General features: G+C 40.1%; 1 protein-coding gene across 4 annotated transcripts in view; it reads right to left on the bottom strand.

The window, feature by feature from the left end:
* The window catches only part of LOC121627414 (diacylglycerol kinase zeta-like), a 135,782-nt gene that overhangs the window by 92,603 nt on the left and 16,481 nt on the right, over positions 1-26,698 (bottom strand). The window contains exons 1-6 of one of the 4 annotated variants that reach the window (XM_041966311.1): positions 18,149-18,198; positions 6,982-8,255; positions 2,829-2,937; positions 2,338-2,433; positions 859-936; positions 356-418 (exon numbers count right to left, since the gene is read on the bottom strand). In XM_041966311.1, coding sequence (XP_041822245.1) covers positions 356-418; positions 859-936; positions 2,338-2,433; positions 2,829-2,937; positions 6,982-8,000 — 1,365 coding nt within the window. In that variant the 5' untranslated portion in view covers positions 8,001-8,255; positions 18,149-18,198. Of the gene's footprint in view, positions 1-355; positions 419-858; positions 937-2,337; positions 2,434-2,828; positions 2,938-6,981; positions 8,256-18,148; positions 18,199-20,415; positions 21,769-26,698 lie in introns of those variants that run through there. The other 3 variants (XM_041966313.1, XM_041966312.1, XM_041966315.1) reach the window with 3 other exon arrangements.

Raw genomic sequence — 26,698 nt, 5'->3', positions numbered from 1 at the left:
TAAGTGGAAGTTGTCAGAGGGTGTGTGTCTTGCAAGACTTAGATTCTGTTTCGATTCACTCATTTTAAAAGTGGATTATCCACAAACTTGTTTGCCTTTACAGAATACATGCTCTATCTGTGTTTCCCATACTGTTGTGATTTTATTTGGGCAGCATACATTTGCCCCCACCTACAATGATTATTATGTTATATTTTTGCTCCAAATAAACTCTCATCTAAGGGAAACACTGATATCATGTTGTGCAGTGGGTTCTTTATTAATTGAATGATGTGAAGTGCAGACAACACCATTTCCTGTCAGATTGAGGGTCACAGACAAGGAGAAAGGAGACAAAGAGCTTTGTGTATCTCACTCTAAAGTTGGGGTCATTGAGGGGCAGGGTGGCATCCAGCAGAATGGCTCTAGAACTGGGAAACTGCAGGTTAGATAGGAGGGACAGTTAAAGACAACCTGCCCATTGTTTCACATGTGCTGTCCTCTGCTTCACAAATGAAAATGAATAAATTAACAGTCAAGTTAAACAACCATCCTTGAATAGATTTTAAATTTCCATCATGACTGAGGTTTAAAGTAATCCTTCTTTTCACGTCTCTCTGATCTTAAACTCATCCATGACTACTGAGAATTTAATCCTTCTTTATTCTTGCCTCCATCACCCTTTGTCCCGCATGAAAGATTTTTTAAACATCCTTCCTTAATCTTCTCCTCCCCAGCTTTATGCATGTGATGACTGAAGTTTTACACCTGCATCTTTATGTTTCCTGTCTACATAAAGTCAATCTAAAAGGTGAACTCATTTGGATTCCCTGGACGAGTCTGTTTGGTAAAATTATGTTTGAATACATGAGGAATTACCTTCTCCAGTTGTTCAATACAGGTGGTGTGGGCAACTATCTTACAGGCAGCACACTTCCTGCGACTGATAGACTTTTGCTAAAAAGAGAAAGACAGAGAGAGAACAAAAGCAGTAATTTAGACATTTGTTTTGAGTGAACAAAATATAAGGAAGTAATGCCATCTCTGACCACTGAGGGTCAGCCTGTACTGCAAAAAGTGAAATGCTGTTAGCTGAAACTGGATGCATAGAAATTCCACGGCATATGATGACTTTGTGCATAGGGTGACAAGCTCAACATATGCTTGACCTTCATATGAGCTGACATGAACAAAAATAAAACATGACTGGCTTTGATGACACTGAATGGATGATATTGATGGTTGAGTAATCATAGCATTAGCATTTGGAATGATTTTCCTGTGTTTGTGTCATGCATCGTCTTCTTCTCTTTGTGTATTATATCAAACTTGTCAGTAAAGACAATAAATAAATTAAAAAATATAGCCACAGGCCGCAATTCTGGGTTTGAACATTTTTGCAGTCAACAGCTTTAAACAGTTGTTCTGATCCAAGTTCAAAGCCACAAGCAGCAATGACTGGGTTTCAGGCTTCACAGAGCTGTGCAAAGTCACTTGAGTGAAGACCCTCGTTAAGAGAGTGAATGAACCATGGAAAACAAACTGTAAACACCAAAACCACTTACAGTGTCCACTGGGAAGATGTCAAAGGTTATGGACTAGGACCCGGTGAATGACCAGAGAAAGATCAAGGAGGACATTCACATTTGACACCAGAGACCAACAGAGAGAATATTCACATGATGTCAGCTGAGCCTGTTCCATAGTCAAAATGAAGCCAGTGAAATTCGGACGAAAGCCCAAAAACCAAGAAAGTGGACCTTGAAGTATGGAGCTTGGATTATTTTGCTACAAAGTCAAGAATAAACTACCCTGCTCAAATTACTTGCAGTTTTTCACATCTTGACCTGTGAGTGTAACCCACACTCAGACACACCGTACAGCTCAGCTATTACTATTTCTGCCTTCTTTTTGCATCATACCATATGAATAACTGTCATCTTTGCACAGTCTGAGCCTTGGACCGGTCTGATACAGTATAGCCAATGTTCAGTGCCTGCTGTTGTGCTGCTCTAGTCAGTGTCAGGATACAACACTGCTGCTTCCAGTCATCACAAAACTGTTAAAGTAGCAGGGAGATGAATTCTGCAAAGAGATGTTGCTGATGAAAATTTTGACGCTGTGACCACCACATACAACATTTTGTAATGTGGATGAACAGGCCCTCTTAATGAGTACCTCAGTTGCTTAGCTGGTGCCTATAGGCAGTGTGAGCATATAAACATTATAAACATTTTGTGTAATAATCAAAGGGAAAATTAGAAATAGCTACATAGGAATGTAACTTTGAGAACACAAAGAGGGATAGAGATGAGAGGGAGGAGAGGAACAGGGGGGTAATTTCAGTAAGATACTAACCAATGCTCTGGCAATACAGTGTTGTTCTCCCACATAACAGTAGTCTCCAGACACATTAGTTTCAAACCAGATATGATCTCCATATAGTGCTGACTCCTACAGAGAGAAACACACAGAGACACAGAGGAGGCTCAGAGGGGGACAGAAACTGAAGGCACCTTGTTTCTGTAAAAAAAGGTTTAATTGTTCCAGAAAAAGTAAATCCTTGATACAAGACTGTGCTTGTCAGTGTCAACTCATGTTTATCTGGAAGGATTCTGCACATTATTTCATACTTAGATTTTAAGCCAAAGCTTTTTATGAGTCATAGTTGTCTGAGCAGCTAAACCAAAATGTCAGGAATGAAACTCGTGGTATTTTAGCTGTAACACAAAAGAGGGAGTGTTATCCTGTATGATATCAAAGCTGCTGAGCTGCTGTTGTAGGAACGAGGTATGAGGTAAAGCAACAATGTGTGACCCCTGTTGTGTCGTGCTGATACCCAGACTCACAGTCCAGTCCACAGTACTGCGGATATTTGCTTCTGTGTTGTTCCTGGTCAGAGAGGATGTACTGGGTTGACAGGGCAAATGGTGCAGGCTGGACTTAGCTATCGCTTTCCTGGGAACACAAAGAGACAGAAACTTGTGAATGCTCCTATTTTCTTCCTGACAATAAAATTCATACAAATCTAATTCCTCCAATATTTCACAAATTTGCATGTTTCTGACTGAAAGATCAAGGAGGACAATGACATTTGACACGAAGAGAGAGAATGTTCTCATGATGTCAGCTGAGCCTGATCATAGTCAAAATGAAGCCTGTGAGAAGTGGATGAAAGCTCCAAAAACCAAGAAAATGGAGCATGAAGTATGGAACTCGGATTAAGTCAAGAATAAATTAACATGCTCAAATTCATTTCAGTGTTTTCTCATCTGGATCTAGGAGTGTAACCCAGACTGTACAGTGCAGTTATTACTATTTCTGCCTTCTTTTTGCATCATACTATATGCATACTACTACATACACTGTCTAAACCTTGGACCAGACTGATATAGCAGACCCACAACTTCACACTTGGTCTCATGTGACAAATTTACCAACTGTCATTCACACAGCTGGCCACACCTACATGGTTCCAATAACCAAAATAACAATCCCACCAGGGTTAAATACATGAAACCCACCAGCAGCTAATGAATCATGGGCAAATTAATCTGATTACATTCATTAATTAACCTATATTATGGGGCAGGCTGCCCCTTCCAAAACACATATAGGCCTGTACCACATTTTCATTCCTATTTGGAAGAAAAATAAAAATATCTGTATATCCGCATATCCATTTTTTCTTTCTATGTTCCTTTACACTGATAAGAGGAAGAAGTAGAATCATGTTGTGACTGGAGTATCCCTTTTATTTTTGTAATGCACGATATAGTACGATCACTGTAAAAAACAAACAAAAGAATTCTGTGATATACACATATATATATATATACATATATATGTATACATATATACATATATACATGTATATACATATATGTATACATATATGTGTGTGTATATATATATATATATACATACATTCATACATACATATATATATATATATAATTTTCTTTTTTTTGGGGGGTCATATTGCAGACACACATGTAGACAAGCAACCATTCACATTCACACATGTGAGCAATTTAGTTACCAAAGCGGTATGTCTGGCTGCGGAAACCCACACAGACATGAGGAAAACACTTAAAACACTCATAAGACTGCTATAATATAAACCCGCTACCAGTAAACTTTTGTTAAAAACAACAAATATATTGTAAACCTAATTACAGTCGACCTCAGTGATAAACACAGCGCAGCTGTATAATATGTTACATTTTATTGCAACAACTAGTTCAACTTAACAGTAAATTACCAGCAGCTATAGTTGTCAGAATGTCATTCCAAAAAAAAAAAAAAAAAAAAAAAACGGTAAAACACAGAAGGCATTACTGTTGGTTAGCATAGGTTTTAGAGTCAAAAGCTGGTTATGGTAAACTGAAAAGGAAATAAGTCCATTGTAAACCAAGATACAGACTACCATCTATAAACTTTGAGAAACTGTTTTTGCATTCACACATTTGTTGCAAAAAACACACTGGATTGATCCAATAACTTCTATAAGACTGCTTTGTGGGTATAACAGTATACTCACAAACCGGTGTTGATGTTGTTGATCTTGAATAACAGTGTGTGTACAATGTGTCCATATATATGAAGGATGATAATAATGATAATCGATGGTGGAGTGAATAAACACTAAAAGAATAAAAAATGGGTTGATCAAGAGGAAGTCCAGACTTGTCATTCATCATGCGGTAGCGGCTCACATGGACATGATGTTTAAGACTGGAAACTGGAATTTAAAGAGCGTATTGTCAGCAGTTCTGTTCGAGGACTCATGTTCTCAATCAGGTGTTCACTGGGGAGTGGCATGATCATCTCTGTGGCCACAAAACAGTAACAGTTTAGGTTGATGGCATGCTTTAACATGATGACTATAGAGATAAACTCACAGCCTTCTGTTGTTAAACTGAGCTCTAACTGACTTATACATACAAACAGCCGGCTCTTTGGAATCTAGTTTTGCAGGTCCCCTTCATAATTGATAGAGTATCAGAGTGGAAGATAGAAACAAACACATTTCAGCACTAGGCCATCACATAGATCCCCCACTCAAGCAATCAGACAATCACAACATTTGCACAGTGCTTCCACCAGAACATTAAGTGCAGAATCATCTTTCATTGCAATGAGGATGAGTTTACCAAACTGACTGAGTCATCATGGTGACAACAAACTGTTCCTTCTTTTATGTTATCTTCTTATATTTCACAAACACAAATGTCTTGATCATGTTAACAATCAAAAGTTCTAATCATGATAAAATGCTCACCTTGCTAACATTAACTTCGCCTTACCTCTGTAAGCGAGGATGGGCTGAAACAAAGACAAAGTCCAGAAGACTCAGAGGAGTCTGTCTGGCATTACTTCTAAGAGAATACTACGAAAAAGAAGTGTCCTGGGGCAGCATCGGACCAAATGCAAAATATTTACTTCTGAATTCAGGCGCTCTTTCTGTTCACAATATTCACTCAAATTTGAAATACATTTTTAAATTATTGCGATAGATTTTCTTTTGACTTTACTTGAAGATTCAAAAGTTCAGTAAATGCAAACAGAGAGAAGCTGGTGTTCTGCCTTCAAAGAATTTTCAACTGTTTAAAAGCACTTCAAACAAAAAATATGTACACTTACACTTGCTGGGTTGAAATAAGCCTACATGAGAGTGTAACTATACTGTCTTCTTCAAAGTCGCAGTACATGGGACTCAAAGTACTTGGGCTACAGCGAACAGTAATTCAGTAACAAAGCAAAGTTAGCTGATGGAATTGCTTAACCATGTGAAATACTATATATTCAACAGTAGCCTAGCTGGCTAGAGTGTCCATACAGCTACTGAAGTAGCTGTACTGTCTAGCCATGGTCTGGTATAGCTGTTGGTAATTAGTGGCCTGCAGCCCCAAACTGGCTCTTCATTCACAGCATAATAAATTACACACAGTTTCTGTCTACTGTAGTAATTAAGTAATTAAAACTGACACAATAAAAAGTGTATAATCCCTGGCATGTTACAATCCCCTGTATTTCTGGGGTCCCCCTAAATCAGACATGTCCAAACTATTCCATAAAGGGCCGTGTGACTGCAGGTTTTTGTTGCAACTAGTTAAGAGGTCACCTAATTATCAGCTGAAGACTGAGATCAGCTGATTAAATGAGCCCTGCCCGGTGTGCTCCTCCTTGGTTGGAATGAAAACCTGCAGCCACATGGCCCTTAATGGATAATTAGTTTGAACATGCTGCCCTAAATCATTCATGGTACCCTCTCCCCACCCTGTTATGGCACTCTTGCTTAGCATCAGACCACAATGAAATTGTTATGACTAGTAGTATCTCAAACAATAATGTCAGTGACAGCACTTGTGTGTACTCAGTCATTAGAAAAGTGAGGTCCCTTCTCCGACACAATCGTGAATATCAGGTGAGTGAGTTGTGCGAGCATGCTATCTTGTCTCATTGTTAGTGTTACTGGATCATATATTTATATCAAATGCACACAGAATCTGTTCAAACTAGAGCAGTCACATGGGACGTGAAACATTTTGTTTGTATGCTTGTTTTTCATTTTTATAGCATCACACATTTTCAAATGCAAAATGGGAGCACTGGATACACTTTTCCAATGATTCAACTAAAAATGGCAGGCTTTGACAAGAAAACTAGTGGCAAAGAGCCCATTAGGGATGGATAAGGAAACTCCTCAAAGACTAGTCTGAATATGAGTTCAAAAGGCTTTGCACTATGAAAACAAATAAGAAAGAAAATGAATTGCAAGACAAAGCAACTTTTTTAGACTGATGATGACGAGCTGAAAACAAACTCAACAGCAGGCTGGTCAGATTGTCTACACCTTGGAATAAAGTTGCTGTTACTGTGATTCTGCACAAAGTGTATGTCAATACTGTGTTTGAAAGCATGACATTTTAGTTATCCTGTGTGTGTGTGTGTGTGTGTGTGTGTGTGTGTGTGTGTGTTTATGTGTTTGTTACATACGATAGGAAGTTCTCCCATGTATCCAGATAAGGATCATAGTATATGGTTCCCTCTGGTCCCCCCAGTGGTGAAGAACAGCTTTTATGGAGCGCAGACCCAGAGGAGGCCACATCTGTTTCAGCATCCCCAGGCTCAGGCCGAAGCCCAGCTGAGGCCAGCTGACCCAGACTGGGGCTGGTTGTGGAAGTCTGGATCGGTTTATTTAAAGTCCAGTGAGCTTGACTTGATCTTTGTCGATTATATCCACGATAAACTTCATAACCTGTTTCACTGCTCTGAAGTAAAGAGTCTGCCGGAAGAAGGTGGGAGGAGTTTCGTCTCAGACAGCGTGGAGGGCGGAGCAAGAGGCGGGGTGTAATGGTCTCCATAATGAGTGCTGGGTTTAAGTGCACCCGATTGTTTACTCCTCCAGTTCCGTTCTCTACTCCTTCATCACTCTCTTCTTCTCCATCTGACTCTGAACAGGAACACAGGGAGGCATCTAGTGCTTCCTCTTCCTTCTCTTTCACTCCTCTGCCCATCTGTACTACACTTGCAAGTAACATAGAGGATCCAAGTAAATGAGGTTCAATGGATTTCACTTTAGAAGGACGTCGATATCGCACTGCCAGCCCACGATATACACATGGCATGGTGCCAGAGGAACCCCAAGCATGGTGAGGTTTATACTGAAATCTCCTTCTTCCCTGTTTGGTGGCTACATCAGCTCTCTCAACTCCTCTTCCAGATTCTCCAACTGCTTCCTTTATGTTTGTTAATCCTAGCTCTATTATGGACTGTCGCTTCTGTCCACTGGCCACCAATAAGCCCACACTGGGGCGCCGGCACTGGTCAGTGCAAACTGGAGGTAAACCAATTAAAGAGTGTCTGGACTGTACTAATGCTACAGAAGGCAGCCCAACACTAGAGCGCCTCCTGGCTTTACTGGCCGGAATAGCTGGACCAGGCTGATGCATTGCAGCAGGATGTTTCTGTCTTTTTTGCCGACGGCGGAAATGACGCTGGAAGAAAAAATCCATCTTGTCTTGAAGTGCAGTGCAATATGGAAGGTATTATAAATTACATGTGGCATCTGAGAAGATATGATTGGGTAAAGAACATAGCAGTGCCTTTTTCCCGCCTTATCTGACATCAAGCCAAACGTTAATGCTCAGATGGTAGGCATGAAAATTGGGTTCACTCCACCAAAAGCCAGTATAAGATGATAGTCCTGCTTCATCTGGTCACCCATTAGTCCAGCTCCTCTCCTTCTCTCCAATCTTCCTTTAGAAATGCTGAAGGGGCAAAAAGTCTGTTAATTAAATCTATGTATGCTGGTCCACTGATGATGACATTAACAGTGACAATTGTTTAATAAGCAGTTCCTTCCATTCCTCAACATAAAACCAAAGTTTTAATTCAAACAAATGTCAAAGGGTTAATTGATCTCATGATTAACCATCTAACCAGCTGTTTAATTATATCATTGGATCCCTGATGCAGTGCTGCTTTGTTCAAAGTCACTCAAGATATCAAAACTGCCCCTGCCCTGGTTCCCTCAACAGTCACTGTATGGTTGATTCATTGATTTGTTGTTCTTTTGTTGCGTTTAGTGTCACTGACATAGTGTTACAACTACACAAGTACTGCATTACTGTCTTTTGTCCTGTATGAGCATAGAAAATGGAGCACTCTCATAAACGTTTACCCAGTGGCAAGTCATTAACATCAACATGCAAGGCAAATTTATTTCTACTTAACCGTCCATTTGCTAGCCTTTTCAGAGCTTTGACCTGATTTAAACCTTTCATATACAAGCAATATAAAACACCTGCATGAACTTAATGTGAAAAAACGAGAGGCGATGCTTTATTATTATACAACTTTATTAATGCCATGATGTAGAAATGGAATTGTTATGTACAGCAAAGAATGAAAAAGAAACATCAAGAAAGAAAAGATCATAAAGTCAATAAAAAAGGGATACAAAATAAAGAAAGATGAAGAAGCAGATGCAACCACAGAGTCATAAAATTTTTTTAACAGTGTCCTACATACTCCAAAGGACCTCAGTCTTCTCAGCAGATGGAGATGGCTTTGGCACTTCCTGTACAGGGAATCTGTATTGGTGGTCCAGTCCAGGTTGTTGTTGAGGTGCACACCCAGGCATTTTTACTCCCGCACAATGATGTCCAAACCCTCGCCTTCAGCTTTCTGAGCTCCTTCCTCACCTGATCTGCCGTTATGGAGAGCCTGGGAGGGGGGCTGGGAGATGGCTCCTGGTGAGTGAGGTGAGCGATGGGGTATGTAGCCTGTGATATGGAGCTGAAGAGGGTTAAGTGATGTGATGAGGGTGCTGCTGGTATACTCCAGGGATACTCCAGGGAAACAGAGGGAGTGTGGAGAAGTTGTCTGGTTTGGGCTCTGGTGGGTGGGGGAGGGAATGGACGTCAAATCAAATCTGTTGAAAAACAGATTCAGTTCATTTGTCCATTCCCAGTGTCCAGGTCTTGGGCCCCTTCCATTGTCACTGCTGTGGCCAGAGATTGTTTTCAGGCCTCTCCACACATCTCTGGCATTGTTCTCCTGAAGGCGCTCTTCCAGCTTTCTCCTTTAGCTGTCTCTGTCTCTTCTAATCTCCCTTTTCAGCTCCCTCTGCACCCTCCTCAGCTCAGTTTTGTTCCTAGATCTAAAAACCCTTGTCTTCTCATTCAATAGGGCTTTTAGTTCCAGGGACACTCAGAGTTTACTCACAGTACCTTCCTGGTACCCTGTGTGGACTGCACAACACTTCCCAGTCAGTCCACACTGGACTCCTCTGACCATCTCCTCATATACCTTGTGGTTGGCAGTTGTTTATTCACCAAAGGTATCTAGGCAGGGAGCAGATGAACCAGGTTGTGATCAGAGCAGGCCAGCAGGAAGAGGGGTGAAGAACTGTAAGCATCCTTAGTGTTTGCATGCAGTAAGTCCAGTGTTCTATTGTGTCTGACATTTAAGGTACTGGGTGAAGGTGGGAAGACAGGGAAGTGTGATAGAAGTCACTGGACATGAGAAGGAGGGCCTGCAGGTGAGACGTCTGCAACTGTGAAACCATCACATGCTGCCGACAGTGGGATGTACACCATTATCGCAATGACATGAGAGAGGTCCATCAGGTAACATGGCTGAATGCTAACAGCTAGCAGCTCTATGTCTCTCTCACAGCACTTCTCCTTTACACTGATGTGTCACTGATGGGTTACACCATCTGTTGTTCACAAACATCGCTATGCCCCCAACCGTCCTCTTACTGCACTCAATCACTCGCCTGTCTGCTCTCAGGAGTTGAAAATTGTCCAAAGTAACATGAGTGTCCGAAGTGAGTTCACTCAATCATATCTCTGTGAAGTGCATCATGCAGTCTGGTTAGCGCTGTTAGCTCTTCCATCTTATTAGGGAGAGATCTCACACTCCCCATAATAAGGGAAGGTACGGATGGTTTATACCATCTTTTCTTGTCATGGCACTTCACTCCAGCTCTGCTCTCCTTCTCTTTATTTCCGTGGGGATCTCATGTCTTTCCACTGGGAGTACCTTCATGTTGCACAGGGCTAACAGTCGTTCCCATGTTTAAACAATAGAGTCGTGGCTGAATGGATCTCCCAATGTTGCTTTAAGTAGTCCAACGAAGAGTAAAAAGCAAATTACTAGTCTCACCAGTTGTACATCCATACATGCGCATGATCGACCGAGATAAGTGACGGAAGAAACACAAGAAAAACCCAACTATAACTAGCTGCCACTCTTGCCATCTTGTCTTTTTGATCAATTAATTAAATGTAATGCTATGAGTCGTTCAAACCAATGAACCTAAAAGTGGTTCGATCCCTGCCTACATGTCAAAGTATCCTTGGGCAAGACACTGAACTACCAATTTGCTCCCGATTTTGTACATCTTGTGTTGTGTGCCACCTGCTCATAATGAGCAGATGGCCTAGCCACCATTGAGTGAATGGGTAAATGCAGGCTTGTGTTGTAAAAGTGCATCTAGTGGTTGTCAGACTAGAACAGTGCTTTATAAATATAGTCCATTTACCATTTACTCATGCTCATCATATATGGTCCACACCAATTAAACTCAACTCAATATTGGCTATGGCTTAGAATGAGATCTTAATTTTGATCAGTTTTCATCAATGCAATTACTGATTTGTCATCATTACTCTAGACATATTTCACTTGCTTCCCGTGCTTTTAATCTCATTTTTTCCACCTCTGCACCTATCCCGTCACCCAACAGTAATTTACAAAAATGTAATTGGTGATTCTGTGTTGTGTGCCATACCATCTCAGTGAAGATTACACAGATCAATCTGTCTACTGTTTGTAGTTCTTGATAAGCAGTGGCATGAAAATACACTGAACTAATTTTAAGCTCCTGATTTAGCTCTTGGGCCTCTTAGTTTCTATGATTATTGGGGTAAAAAGGCCCATTAGTATATTGGGTTCAGTCAGAGTAAAACTTCCACAGGTTTAATGGGATTTTCTTATAGTGTAAAAAAAGTATAGGCTGCCACTCCGAGTCTTGACGTATTTGGTGAACCAAATTTGCTGAGTCTGAGAGTATCAATTTATGCAATCATTAGCAGAAGCATGAGCTAAAGGTAAACTGAGAGGGCTTTCTGTCCGACCACGCCATAAAAATAAATCTGAACTCAGTAGCTTCACATTAAACCAAGGCCACAGATTTAACTATGGAACAATGTTGAGTCACTCTCACCTCCTTCCATTGATTTGTATGGATTCATGTTCAAAGTAATACAAATAATAATCAATGTTATTTACTGGTTAAAATTTGATGTCTCTGGAATTTGTTTGGCATGGAAATAAAGTAAATTTGTGCTGTGCTTTCATAGTGAGTACAACTTCTGTGAAAGCTGACAAGCAAATTTGTGCTTTTGGTCTGTTGCAAACTGCCTTTACAGAGCTGACAGAGGGTTTGTTTGAGGAAATAGACAGAGCAGTCTAAAGAAAGGAAGCTACCATATTAGAAATGTTTCTTTCCTTTCTCGCGTCACTGGGCAGATTTATTTGTTTAAATGGCTCATGTGAACCAATCTACCCCATCATTAGATCATTATCCCTTACAAAAACTAAACAGAGCCTTCGTGAATGCAGGATTTATTGCAGGACTGTTATATTAGACTTAGTTTAGAATTAGTTTTAGCTAGCTAGATACACTTGAAACTGAATGTATATGTGGTCAGGATGACTCATCCTGTCAGACTGGGGGCAGAATTTGCACATGAAACGTGATGTGCAGTAACTGTGAAATCACTCACTGTTATTACTATAATAGTTCTGTTCTTATTACCTGTCAGCAAGGCATCAGACAGCTGTACAGGTTACACCTAAAATGACACCCAGAAAATGGTTCTCTGCATCAGCAATGGACTCCAAAGGGCTGTTGATTATTGTATTGATGAACCAGACATTATAAAAACAATTAAGTTAAATTAGTTATAATTCATTACAACAGACTATAGCCAACAGAATGAGGCAGAATACATGACACGGTTTGATCAGCGTTTTTACTGACTTCTCGAGTGTATAAGAGCAGAATAGAACATGTTACACAAGACATCAGATGTGCAGGATAAAAGACTCCCCTACTGAAACCTCTATGCATTCTAACAGGAAGTCCTATCACCGAGAATCATCATCATCAGCATACTGAAACCTCCGCTGTTCACTTAATCCCACCACCAACATTAAACAGGCAAGCACACTATGTCCTAATGCTCTGTCGCAAAGGTCAGGGTTGTCACAGTGATGAGTGGCTTTCATGTAGCCACACAGTCAAGCTAACGACAGGTGATATGCGATTTCTTCAAATTAAGTCATTATTTGCTTATTTATTACATTTAGGCCGCCTGACCTCTAAAGCTGCAGCCACATTCCACTTTATTTCCTATTCCCTCTACGCTAAGAGCAGGAATAACAAACTGCTTCTGTCTTTGTTTCCTTGCCTCACTGAGTTCAAACTTGCTCAACTGTGACAAGTAGAATCTGCATCACATAAACCTAAACAACTGAGATGTTGAGACTCTGGTTTGAAAAATCAACCATCAGCAGCTTTTTCCACAGACCACTTACTCACGTGCTTATACTTGAGAAGTGTGAACATCATGCATGTCATAATAAGAAAGATGCATTTACACATTTCAAACATCTGGCTAGATTTTATCTCTCAGTAAATGCATTACAGTCAGTCTCTAATGTCTCTATGCCTTTTTGCAGTTACCTTGTATCCACCAATATTTTGGGCAATAAGTGACAAGACATGCCACTGCAGAAGATATGTTTAAGATGAGAGAGAGAGCACTGGCAAGTTGATTTTCACAATGGAAAATGTCCTGGTCACTACCATTTTTTAATAACCTATTTCCAGTCATATATATCAATTTGACTATCGGGCTAATATTCTGCATTATTATCAGACTTTAATAAACTCAAACATTAATATTGGCCTCAAAATTGTGTCAAGTGATATTTGGTTACATGCCCTTGTTTATAGTGTAAATAATAAACGCTTAGCTGAGACTTACTTCTCCAACAACTTAAAACTGCTTTTCTTTGATCCTTCCCTCTCTAAACCTCCTTTGCTTCTCAACAATGCTATTATGACCGTGTTTTACCCACTGTGTGTGTGTGTGTGTGTGTGTGTGTGTGTGTGTGTGTGTTGCTGTTATGTAACAGCTGTGTTCTACAATAATAATCCCCTACCATAACAGGGGAGAGTAAGGGAGAGATAAGAGTACTCAGTAATAAAAGATTACCCACCTGACTGTGTATTTGCATGTCAACACAGCTTAACGCTCTTTGTCTGGCTGAACTGAGACTGAAAAACACTGAGACATTTCAATCTGCATATGGAGGCAGGAAAACATTTTCTTGTCTCTTGTTTCCAGAAATAGAGGCTTTCTATTGAAGGAAACAGGACTCCTTTTAATGACACAGCAGTAGCTAAACTGAGCGCTTACAGGTGCAGTGAGCGATTCTGGAGAAAGACATTTGATTGTTGAGTCTCATTTAAGGCACCAGCTCAAAGTGTTATATTTGACAACTTAGGAAGCCCAAAGCATTGGTATTTGACAACAAGTGAATGAGACTCAACAATGTCTCTTTTCAGAAATCATTAACCCCCGCCAACTGTTTCCCTGCGCAGAATGATGTATGACAAGACCAGTTATCATGTAACATATCCTGAGATAGAGACAAACAGAACGTTGAATCAAAAGGTCACCTTGAGAGTAAGAGTCATGTTACTCCATCTGCCTATATTAGGAAATGTGTGCAATGTTGACATTTTTTCACTCCATCCACTTGATTGCTCAGGAGAACAAGTCAGCACTCACATTTGAATTACATTTGGGAGCAACCCACCCAGACAGACTGTCTGAATGTACTTCATGGAAAGAATGAAGAGGGTTTTGTCAGTGTGTGTGCAACTGTGTGAAACTATCCAGAGCAGTGTGAGACTATCCAATACTGCCATGAAACACAGTGAAGCACTATGAAACTACACAGACATACTGTAAATCAAGGGTGGAGAACCTCCAATTCATAATTCATAAATGCAAAAACGTTCTTCTGAGTGGTCCCTGAACACAACACCCATAGGTTATTAATTGATATTACTTCAATGCATCATGGTGCCTGTCAACAAACCAACAGCAGATTCACACTGTAGCGCTTTGCAAGAGAAATGGACATCTTTTTTTTGCTGTTGTTGTTGAAGCATGGTTGCAGTGATGAAAAAGGCTAATCTCTCACATGCTAAATTGGTTGAGTTGCAAGAACAAATGTGTTTGGAGGAAGTTAACGCTCTTTAGCAGAGTTTGGGTGCCCAACATGCAGATTTCACCACGTTCTGACAGAGACAGTGTCATACGGTTTTGTGGTGAGTGAGTTATAGCTAAGCAGCTGACACCTCATTCAGAAGGAGCAATAGTAAGTGTCTGTGTGATTTGGCCTTCATTGTGTACAATGTAGCTCTCAGGGCAGAACCTCAAGTTCCAGCCAGCTTTTTAGCTCTGTGCTTTCAAATGGGAAATCAGTCGAAGCAAAATTAAAGCTGAGGCAAGAGAAACTGGCAACACTGTGCATTTTCCTTTTCTGCAAGAACAAAAGCCTGCTATGAAATCTGAATATCCCGGGAAGTGTGAAAACGCCTTCAGGCCTTTGCAAACTGATCATATTTGCTAAGCCATTAATGTGGAACCATCTGATGTGTCACTCTGCAACCTAACAGGCTGCAGATTGAAATTTCCTTATTCTGACAATATGCAAACCCCTGTAACAAAAGTGCTAAATAATTTACTACTTTAAACTCTGGCTCAGTTTCAATATTGTGCTTCTAGATCTCAGCGCAGCTTGCAATACGATTGATCACTACATTCTATTTAGCAGACAGATCTCATTTTGTTTTAGACAGCAACTGTTCATCAGACCACAAGAAGGTCAGTTATGTTGTGTCACAGCGATTTGTGCTTGGTCCCATTTTTTTTTCTATTTACATATTGCCCCCTGGTGCATTAATCAATAGTTACAAACTTCCCATTTTCTATGCAGATGATACTCAGCTTTACGTCTCCATTTAGCCTAATGCCTGTCATCTGCTAGTGAATCTGTAGGAATGCAATCAAACAATATGCTGAGAAAACGGAAATGCTAATTCTTGGTCCAAGGAAATTACAAATAAATTCTGACTCTCACTCTGAACGTATCAACAATATTACAAAGACTGCATATTTTCACTCACAAAACACTGCAAAACTCATCCCATTCCGTCCATGGCTGACTCCGAAACACTTGTTCATGCATTTGTCTCATCTAGGCTTGACTACTGCAATACACCTTTCTCTGATGTATCTGAATCAACTATTAGCAAACTAAAACTTGTACAAAATACTGCTGCTGGAATATCAACCAAAACCAGAAAATTTGATCATATTACACAGGTTCATATTTCATAACACTGGCTCCCTGCACATGCTAGATCTGACTAAAAAAGTCTACTTTTAACTTAAAAAATATGAAAGATTTTTGCACCATCCCACTTATCACCTGTAGACACTCTCTATGATCTCTCTCTATGAAATGCTGGTCTCCTGACTATTCCAAAAATAACTCAGCACTGTTAACAACCGACCTTCAAAACATCAGCAGTGAGCTGAGAGTAAATTTGGGGATTTGGAGCACAAAAGAGAGTGCATATTTAACTTTGATTGATGATGTTTGGTTTTATGGAGCAAGTAATCTCTATTATGCTTAAACATGCACTCTTACTCTTCTTTCTAAGCACCTCATACAGTGACTGACTAACTCTCTTTCAGGCACCTAAGTAATCTTGCTGAGCATAATACCCAGCACCTCTGTTTATAGGCATGTAGACACTATGAGCACAAGAGAAAAAAAAATTAAAATAATACTGTCCTTTCACTGAACATTACCTCAGTGTTTCAGTTATCATTCGCTGTCTTTCAAACCCACCACTATAATTAATCATTCATTTACATAATTGTAGTTCTACTATTACAGTGATGATATAAGAGCACAAGCCAGAAAAAAGGGAAAGAGTTTGGCAATATAGCTTTATAAACAAAGTAAGCAGCTGCTCCTAATTTGCTTGTCTTGGGCCCTGCCCAAAAGAAACAATTTCCAAGTGCAAAACATGCACACATATTTGTTTCAATAAGCAAATTATTCTGTGAGTATTTGAGATTTTACTCATGCACCTCACACTGTGGATAAATGACTTGCCACTATAACTTTAATCAAAGAAAAATCAAAGAGAAAAGTAATTTTTATTACTATTATTTTATCTATCGGATAATTATTACTTTGTGCCATGTCTTTTGTTTGGGGAGAAGAAGACTGAACCTGAACAGTAAAGTTGTGAGTCAGTTCTGTGGGTTAATTACTACAATCAACAAATTTATATTACAGCATCCATAGTTGATCAACTGTTAAGATGTTAAGGTGAAAAGATTTGCTTGGAGAACACTAGCAACTGCAGTACATCAGCTCCATGCTCCATAAAACACAGTGTCAAATTCATGATAAACACACACACACACACACACACACACATGCAAATAAGGCCATAAGGAGCAGAATATATCTTTGTCAGTGCTGGGCTAACTAGTCACCCCTGCTTCCGGTCTGCTATGCCAGGCTAAACACACCACTGTGCTATCACTGTACTGAATGCACAGAGGTTTAGTTATCTTCTCTGCTAACTTCGGTGAGACAGCAAATAAGCATGTTTTTTTTGCCACAGTATTCCTTGAAAAGGAAACTAAAATGCTCTGCTTGGGAACAGGAAAGTTAATTTTAGAAACAATTGTATTATGTATGCTGGTTTGTCGTGTTACCACATCATGTCAACCTAACGTGTGCAGGACACACAGTATAATGATAATGACACCATATAGCAGCAATTTTATTTTCTTAGTTTAAAAAAGGGGATGGACTTTTAAATTCTGCTTTAGACGAGACCTGAATGTAGCCATTGCATATTTCCAATTTCCTAATGAACTAATTTTTAAAATAATTTTACCAACTAACATTTAACCTACTTTGAAACAACAAAATACTACAGAAAATGGCAAAGTAATTTTGAAAAGTAGATATGGTTTCATTTTGAGAAACAGTGATGCATTTCAATTGACTTTTCTTGATAAAGGACAAATGACAGCAGAATCTTCCGCAGGCCTTCAACTGAGTCGACCACCATGAATAAAACCTACAGCCTAACTCACCGAGGTTTAGCATGAGATTGTTGTTAGCCAGATTCATTGATCCATATTTTGCCTAATTTGTCATGGAAATTGCCTCAGTTGGTCATGCTGCCCTTTATGCCTGAATTGGCTGAAAACTAGAAAGAACACAGCACTGCATCAGCCCGCTAACAACCCAGCTGACATCACTGTCTATACTGAGTTCACTTTCACTGAGTTGTAGACTAAACCGTTGATTTAATTTTTCATAATTCATCACAACAACCAAAGAAAAAGATATTTCTACCACTTTGTCAAATGAATTCTTGCTATATTCATCATTTTCAGAACGTTAAATAAAGCTAAGGCAATAGCTTTCTATATTAAATATGATATAAAAAACAAATAAATTAGGAGCTAACCTGAAAAAGGAGGAGAAAACTACCCATCCATGCTTCTTTCTCATCTGTCGTTCTGTCTAGCTCAAAACACTAAACCCCAGTATAGAGAGATAGAGAGAGAGAGAGAGAGAGAGAGAGAGAGAGAGAGAGAGAGAGAGAGAGAGGGAGGGAGGGAGGGGTGAGCGACACTGCCAGTGTGATGGGAGGGACACAGAGAGAGAGAAACAGAGAGAGAGAGAGAGAGGGAGAGAGAGAGATAGCCTGAGAGAGGACTAAAATAACTTGGTTTACTTCCTGGACAAGCTGAATGCCAAACTGTTAAATATTCTCAGACACACGTGCGCGTGAGCACACACACACACACACACACACACACACACACAGCACTGAGACAAAGAGGAAACAAAAAGAAGACACAGAGCAATTATGACATTACACAAAAAGGTGAAACTAAATATATAAATGAAAAGATAATTATGTCATTGCATGCTTAAATACATCACTAAATATAAGTATATAATAAAATGCTTCATAAATAATTCTAAAATTTAATGCATTTATTTATTGTGTATTTATTCACTCATTTATATTTTTATACTAACGCTGCAGGGTGATGAGCCTCTGAACCACAGTAGTGCATCAGTTGTGTTAATTTTTTCAACACATTAAGTATTTCAGATTAATTGAAAAATGAAGTAAACCTGGATTGCTCTTTATGATAGCTGGTGTTACACATTAGCTGCCAGTGACATGGTTATCTTGCTGGTCCCTGGCTGCCACACTACCAGCAAATGGTAGATGACTTTACCTGATGCCACTCTGCTCCAATCACTTTTAATTTCATGCTTTGGATTTTCAGGCCACGCAACACGTAATGCCCAATTGTGTCAGCCAGTAAATCAAAAGAAGGATGGCTAGGTTGACCAGCATTGCTGTTAAAGCCCTCCATCACCATGCAGCCTCTGTTGCTGTACTATATCTACGAGGATCATGAATACAGCTTTTCTGTGTCTTTCAAGTGTGTCAGTCAAGACAGATATAATTCAAATTTGTTCAGCAAAGAGCTCAATCTAAAACAGCCAGCATATCTACCTTTGTTGGCTGTCATTTGAATTGGGCAAAAGCAAAAGCAGCAGATTCAAGTTCAACCCCATCGCCCTGGATGAAGTTGACAGATTTTATTTATTCTACTCCAGCAAGTTACACTATGGATAAATGAAAGTATTAACAAATAAATGTACACATTTATGTATACTGAATGTGTCATTTCATTTGAGATTTATCTATTTATGGTGGCAACTAAGCACTGAATTGCACATTTATTTATTAATGTATTATTATAATTATACATTTATTAAGGCAGTAAAACATTTCATTAAATAATTATTTATGCATTAATATATTTCGTTTTAGCCCTTAAAACCCTCCATACATGCAAGAGATGCAATTTTACTTGTGCTTTCATTTGCAACTCTCATAACTAGCAATGTCATTACAAAATAAAAGAAAATGCCATACCACATATCATTATGTTTGAAAAGTAGTGTTGTTTTATTGTCTAGGTATCTAATTGCATCACTAATTGGCAAAGACAGAACAAACCAATTAGCTGCAAATGCTGCACCATGATCCCTTGCCATTGACGAACACTGACAATTATTTATTAGAGTGTCGAGCCAAGCTTGAAGCATAACTATTATCGTTGTTACTGTTGGCATGACAACTGCGGCCCCTGTTGCTGTGAGGATCATGTCCCCTGTCCGCATGATGACTGGTGACCCACTGGCAAGGTCATGCACACATATACACATTTGCACACAAACACACATAAAAATATAATCTGGATCCTGCACTGACTCACCAGGACAGCAGGAAATAGCACTGTGGGAAAAACCCAGATACTTTCCCAAACATATGATCTAAACCTTTATCAACACAGACGGCCTTATCATGTGGGTGTTATCTAATGTCTGTGGATCTAGAGGTGTGTGACATTCTATAGTTGAATGTCTGTTTTACTAGAAATGGTGAAGGTGGTATGTGTGTCAGAGGGTCTACAGCAGGTGTGTGAGGGTGTGATGGTCTATGTGCATAGGCGTTGTTCTTCTCATTTCACTGCAACAGTGAGATGCCTTAGTGTAGTGTGCAACACATCTGTTCACATCCTGTCTGATCAGGGCTGAGATTATTGGCTGAGCTTCAGCCAATAGCTCCACCTGCTGGTGACTACAATCATCCATCCAACATTCTGGTTCTTGTTTTCACTTTTTTAACTCATTCAGTCTTACCTCCTGGTAAAGAGCTTGAGTCCAGTGAAAGACTTGGAGCAGCCACTCAGCATTTCCTTCTCTTCTTCAAAACAATTTGGGGGGGCCAAGGAGGAGACTGGAAGGAGTGTGAAGGAGGAGGGTAAAGACGAATTAGAGGAGGAGGATGCAGAGCTGAATCCTCCATCACCGCCTTTGACGTTTATTAACCCTTTTCCTTCTTCTCTTACTGTCTCACCACTTTTTTCACCACCACAGGCCTCAAGTCCAGCCCCACGTCCCAGATCAGCATCTACTCCCAGGTCAGGATCCATGACATGGATTTGTTCAGTTCCTGTGAGGTCATGCCTTGTCACATTTTTGGCAGGATAAGTTACAACTCATGGAAGTCTGGGTAGTTCTTGCAACATTTGCAATATTCATAGAAACAAAAGTTCTTATTTGACAAAAGTCCTGAATATCACCTGTATAGGCCTAGCAATCCCAGAGGAGGACAGCAAATGTTCCTTTAGTGTTCCAAGTATTCCCCAAGGAATTGTTTGTGTTTAAAGGAATGCCATTTAGCCGAGCAGTTAAAATCCATTTGACTGCATGTCCTTAATGCTTTCTATGAAACCGCCAAGTTGCGAATGGTGTTTTCCTTGTGATTAAAAATGTGACAAGGCTCTCAGACTCCGCTTGCTTCACTGGAGTCAAGTCACAAAGTTCTTGTGGTAGTAAACACCAGGACTGAAACTATAAGACTCATTGTGTATGCTGTACCCATACCTGTACGACTCTAAAATCACTGCACTTAAAGAACTCCTCTGAAGCTGTGATATTAACAGGTCTGCACAGGAGATCTGACGACATAAATATACTGAAACGTTGTTCCAATAGCTATACACCAAGCTCTAGAATGAGACTACAATATATCTACTGCACTCAAAGTGTTATAGGCTGAATGAAACTGCTAAATTCAAGGCAGCCTGCACCAGGTAAAGAAACAACAGCACACTTTAGTATGAAGGTTAAAGCACTTAAAAGTTCATCAGCTACTATACTTATTATGTTAAACAAAATAGCTTTATGAAGGTGCTGCACTCAAACTGCCATTCTTAACAGTAGTACGCTCAGTGATAGTACTACAATGAATTATTACTACACGAAACCGCTCGAGGACTTCAAACATGGCCACCTTGCTGAGGCTACAAAGTCAATAATCCACATGCCAAAGGTCCTTTACGAGACACACAAGGTGTGCCTGTGTGTAGTGTGAGATTAGTGTTGGGTCCTGAGGGGGGGGGTAATCCTTCCCAGCTTTCCTCTCTGCGTCCACTCAGTCGTAGTGCTGTCAGCAGTCAACTCCCTGTGACTGTCACTGTTCATTCTCTATTTCTTCTTCAGTTTTCACTCCTGACTTCCTCCTTCTTCTTGTCTCGTCACCAAGTTTAGACGATTTCCTCCTCCTCCTCCTCCTCCTCCTCCTCTTCTTTGATAAGTCTTACTGAGTTTAACTACTCTCCACATGACCTGCACACTGCTACACACACACTCTAGTAAACACACACTGATCCTCTACTACCCGCCCGGCTAAAACCAGGAAGTGGACAATGACAACAATCGGGGCCTCACTGTTAGCTGCCCTGTTACATGCCTGACTGAAATGCTCTCACTGACTAACTGCTGCTCATTTCTGTCTGCTTGCTGTGATCTAGTTTTTGTTTCACTCTTTACATGATGTTCTTAATGTAGCCAATATCTGACACCAGACTGATCAAGTACCACTCCTTAACAGACCCAAGTGTGAGAAGACAAAAACAATGAGAAGCTCTTGCAGAAACAATTGAAAGGGAGATGGTGTGTGTGTGTGTGTGTGTGTGTGTGTCCGTGCATGTGTGCATTTCATGACTTTTTTCAACGTAGTTAAATGACAAATAAGAAATCTGCAAATTTGAGCTTTTCTGTGGAGTTAGGTGTCTGTGACTGTGATTCAAAGACATCCGCATGGCAAGAAAAAACAGACTTCTGTGCACACACATGCACAATGATGTCACACAGGTGACATTCGTTAAATTCTGGGAGAGTTCAGTGCTAAGGGCTTGCAGGTGGGGCTTCTGAAACGGGACAATGTTTTGGTAATGAGGTGTCTAAAAAGACCAAATTCATTTTACACACTCATTACATTTAATCCATTTGTCTTTGTCCCCACTGCACTCTTTTTCATGTATATTGCAAGGATAGATATGCAAAAAATTGAGTGTACAAAAGTTTACAGTATAAAGAATATAAAGAGTATTTGCATTAAAGATTCGTAGAACCCATGGAGATGTGGCGACTTTACGTTGATTAATGTGAAGTGTTACCCCAGGGCAACTTAAGAGCCAGTGTCAGTGAGGGTCATGGGCCTCGCTGATGAGACCTGCTGCAGGTGGGAGGAAGCTGTTCTTGCAGCATGAAATTTTGGTCTTGACGAACCACAGCCTCTTTACCAAAGGAGACCTGGGAAGGCTTCAGAGGATTAAGTCCAGGGTGGGAGGGGTCAGCCGTGATCTTTCCTGCTCACCTCAGGGTCCTAGAGGAGTAGCAGAGGATTGCCTGCAAACGACACACTGCAGTCTGCCCTTGTCCTTAACAATGGCAGCTGTGTACCGGATGGTGAAGGAGAGGGTGAGGATGGACTCAATGATGGCAGTATTTACTTTGACAGGTTGAACTTCTTCAACTGCCACAAGAATTATGTTCTCTGGTGTGCCTTCTTTGTGCAGGCTCTGGTTGATGATGCTGCCCAGGAAGCAGAGGGACACCGCGGTGTCCACTGGGGTGTCCACTGGGGAGTCACAACGGGTGATGGTGGACCTACAACCATCTCCACTGTCTTTAAATCACTGGATTATGTGTAGTAGGATTTATGCTTAGTGGTCAGCTTTGAATTTAATCAGTTAGCTACACATACATATCACTGTGTGGAGCGACTCAGTTGAAGCTGACAGGCGATGGAGAACCTAAATGAGCAACTTGGAGTTGTACACTCCAGATTTTGCATTAAACTGGTAAAATTAGCTTCATGTTATGTCCTGTTAATGCAGGCATGCAAATCATTAAAGCAAATACAATTGATATATTTATAACTTTGTATCAAATGACAATCTGAAAACAATGACACAATGTGAAAGGTGTCTCTGGTAGTGATAAACCTGCCAACGATTATCAACTGAATCTGCAGCTTCCCTTAACATTACTGAATTTTATAGTGAGTTTCATCTTACTGTTTAGCTGTCCAGCCCAAGCTACTATTTTGGTTCACTCTCACTGCTCTCAGAGCGTCATTTTCCGCAGGCAGAAAATGCTTGAAAATCCCACTGTACACTACCTGCTCAGCACCAAACAGCTGGCTTTCACTTGCAGTTCCCCTGACTTACTGGCATATTGAATGAATGAATTGAATTGAAATCGAATTGAACAATTAACCCAAAGAGCAAAACTGTGCAAACAAGTGATTTTGACAAATTTTGAGCAGATTATTTCCTGTGAATGTCGCACCAGAGATTTGTTTCGTGATATTTTGCTTTTTAAACGATTCTCTGCCTGTTCTATTTTGTATTTTGAATTTTTAACAATGACAATACTTAATAAGTTTTCTTCTCCCTGACACTTGGCCATCGTTCTGTTAGCTCTTTGGTTGTTTTAACTGTGCACTTTTCTAATACAGGACAAGGCTGTTCAGCAGAGAGTGAAGGCTCTGTGACTACAGCCTGAGTTCAAAGGTCTTCACAGAGCTCTTATCCTGTAAGAGTTTTTTTTTATATTTATTTATATTATATAGTTTTCATATATATATTTAGAAAAAAACACTTTAAAAATAACATTTTCATTTAGGATTCATTTTGGAAAAAAGATGAATTAAACTCAAGATGGCCTCACAACCCCTAGTGACAGTCAGGGCCCCCAGGCTGGGAACCAGTTCACTCAAAAACATTTGGGGCAGCAGGACAGTGTATGTATAACCTACAGAGCGTGTGTGTTCATGGTAATGAAGGTACATGTCACCCTGTGCGGTGCAGTGTGTTACATTACTATTCAAATGATTTTTGAACAACAATGGAGCTCTATGGCACAGGGGGGGAAGACATACCAGGCTTTGATACACACACAATACTTGTTAGCAGAACAATATCAAAGTTGCTCTGATATGACTGCTCACAACAAGGCTGCAAATCATAAAAGTGTCCCAAATTAGAATTAATACTTGATTCAGTGCAAGCTGAATTACAGTTTAACTAGATTCTGATCATTTTCAAGGGGAAAAATGTGTCAGCATTGTTCATCCAGAACGCTGACTGACTAACAAAACAAACTCACACACTCAACTCCAGCTGGACAGCATCAGCGTTCACCCTTTCTCTATGTACTGCTGTACATGACCACAAGAGGGTGCTGTCTAACAGACGCACAACCAGACAGTCCAAGAGCTGTAGCCTAATATTTTTGCATCCAAATAACTGTAAATGCTCTGCATTGACATAGCTCTTTTCTAGTCTTACCGACCACTCAAAGCACTTTGAAACACAAGCCAGCATCCACCCCTTCACACACGTTCATTCACCGGTGGTATACCATGCAAGGTGCCACCTGCTCATCAGCAATAACCATTCACATACACTCAAAAACAGATGGCACAGCTATCAGGAGCAATGATGTCATGTAGACTGCGGGTGCTAGGGATCGAACCACTGACACTCTGATTAGTGGAAAACCGAGCTACCTCCAGACATAGCTCAAGGTCAGAGGTCAGAGCCCCCCTACACACACACACACACACACACACACACACACACACACACACAAACTTGGCCAATGAACACATACAATCGACAAGGAGATTTTCACACTTGTTTCCTGTCTGAAACGGAGCTCTCTACGGGTGTCTGTGAAGCTTCTCAGTCAAACTGGTGCCAGCACTGCTACTGCAAAATAAAACAGGAAATCTTCATACAAAGTTAAGCAAGCTATGCAGTTTAGCTCCCAGCTTCCAGCTTACACTGTTTATTCATCCATTTCTATTCAAACTCTTTTCAACTCTTACCTGCTCATTTTGATTTAAACCTTAAAATATCCCAATTCTTTCATACATTATTGGTGTCAATTTTTACAGCCAGCAGTGCAATTTAGCATCAGCTTTTCGACATCCAGCATTCACAGCACAATTTCTTCAGAAACCAACCATAACTGACATTGAATCAATACTGATTCAACCATCATCAGCCAGTCTGCAGCTACATTTCAGTTGATTATATATTGAAACAACGTAGTGAAACAACATTAATTCAATCATCTAAAAGGCAGTGGACATCTAAATTCAAGATGATCAAAATTGAAACAAAGTTACAATTTTTAATGAACTTTTTTGTTCTTTGACATATTTTGCAAATAAGAAATCAGTAAAATCACTATTACCTTTGCATATGTTTCAATATAAATAATAAAAAAACACAACTGAAACTACATGAAAACACAACTGAAAACTACCAGCAAAAAAGGTTACCAGCAGGGACCCTCAGGGGAACGTTACAAAAATTACCCCCCCAAAAAAGGTTCTTCATTTGGTTATTAGAATGTTTTAGGAATGTTAGGTGGAACAACAACATAGCAGGGCTACAAAATGGCCAAAATGCCCAGAATTAATGAATCTGTCCTTACTAAAATAGCTGCAAATTGTGTGTGTGTGTGTGTGTGTGTGTGTGTGTGTGTGTGTGTGTGGTGTGTGGTTTGTGTGAGTGTGTGTGTGTGTCGTATGCCAACAGAGTAGAGGGGAAAAAAAGAGTAAATCAGTATTGCTGACAAGAAGGCTAGTTTAGTGAGGGAGGATGAGATGACCTGCTACCAAACACAAGGACTCAACTAAACTTGTTAAACAGGATGTTGAATTCAAAAAAGAAAATGTTAAAAAAAAAAAAAAAGTAGAATAATGTAGTAATAGTACTGGGTCGGAACATCAACATGATGTGTGTCATGTCTTATGTGATCTCTAGTTTGTTGAGCCATCAACCTCAACTTCCTCCTTCTGTGGACTTTCTGGCTCTATAACACTAGTACACTACTTCCTCCTTAGCTCTTGACAGACAACATGATTTCTACAACCGAAGACCAAAATGCAGACAGAAGCAGACAGACAGGATCAGTTCAATGATTTATTGCAGCAGAGTCAGTATATATAGACTCACAGAATTGTGAGGCAGGCAAGGATCCACAGTAGGAAGGCAGTCAAAAAAGTTCAACAAAGCCAGGCAGGCAAGGCAGGCACTAGGTGACAAACAGGCAGCAG

This window comes from Chelmon rostratus, chromosome 24 (genome assembly GCF_017976325.1).
Source record: "Chelmon rostratus isolate fCheRos1 chromosome 24, fCheRos1.pri, whole genome shotgun sequence".
NCBI lineage: Eukaryota > Metazoa > Chordata > Actinopteri > Chaetodontiformes > Chaetodontidae > Chelmon > Chelmon rostratus.
Note: the sequence above shows the minus strand (reverse complement) of the source record. Positions and strands in the feature narration are given on the sequence as shown.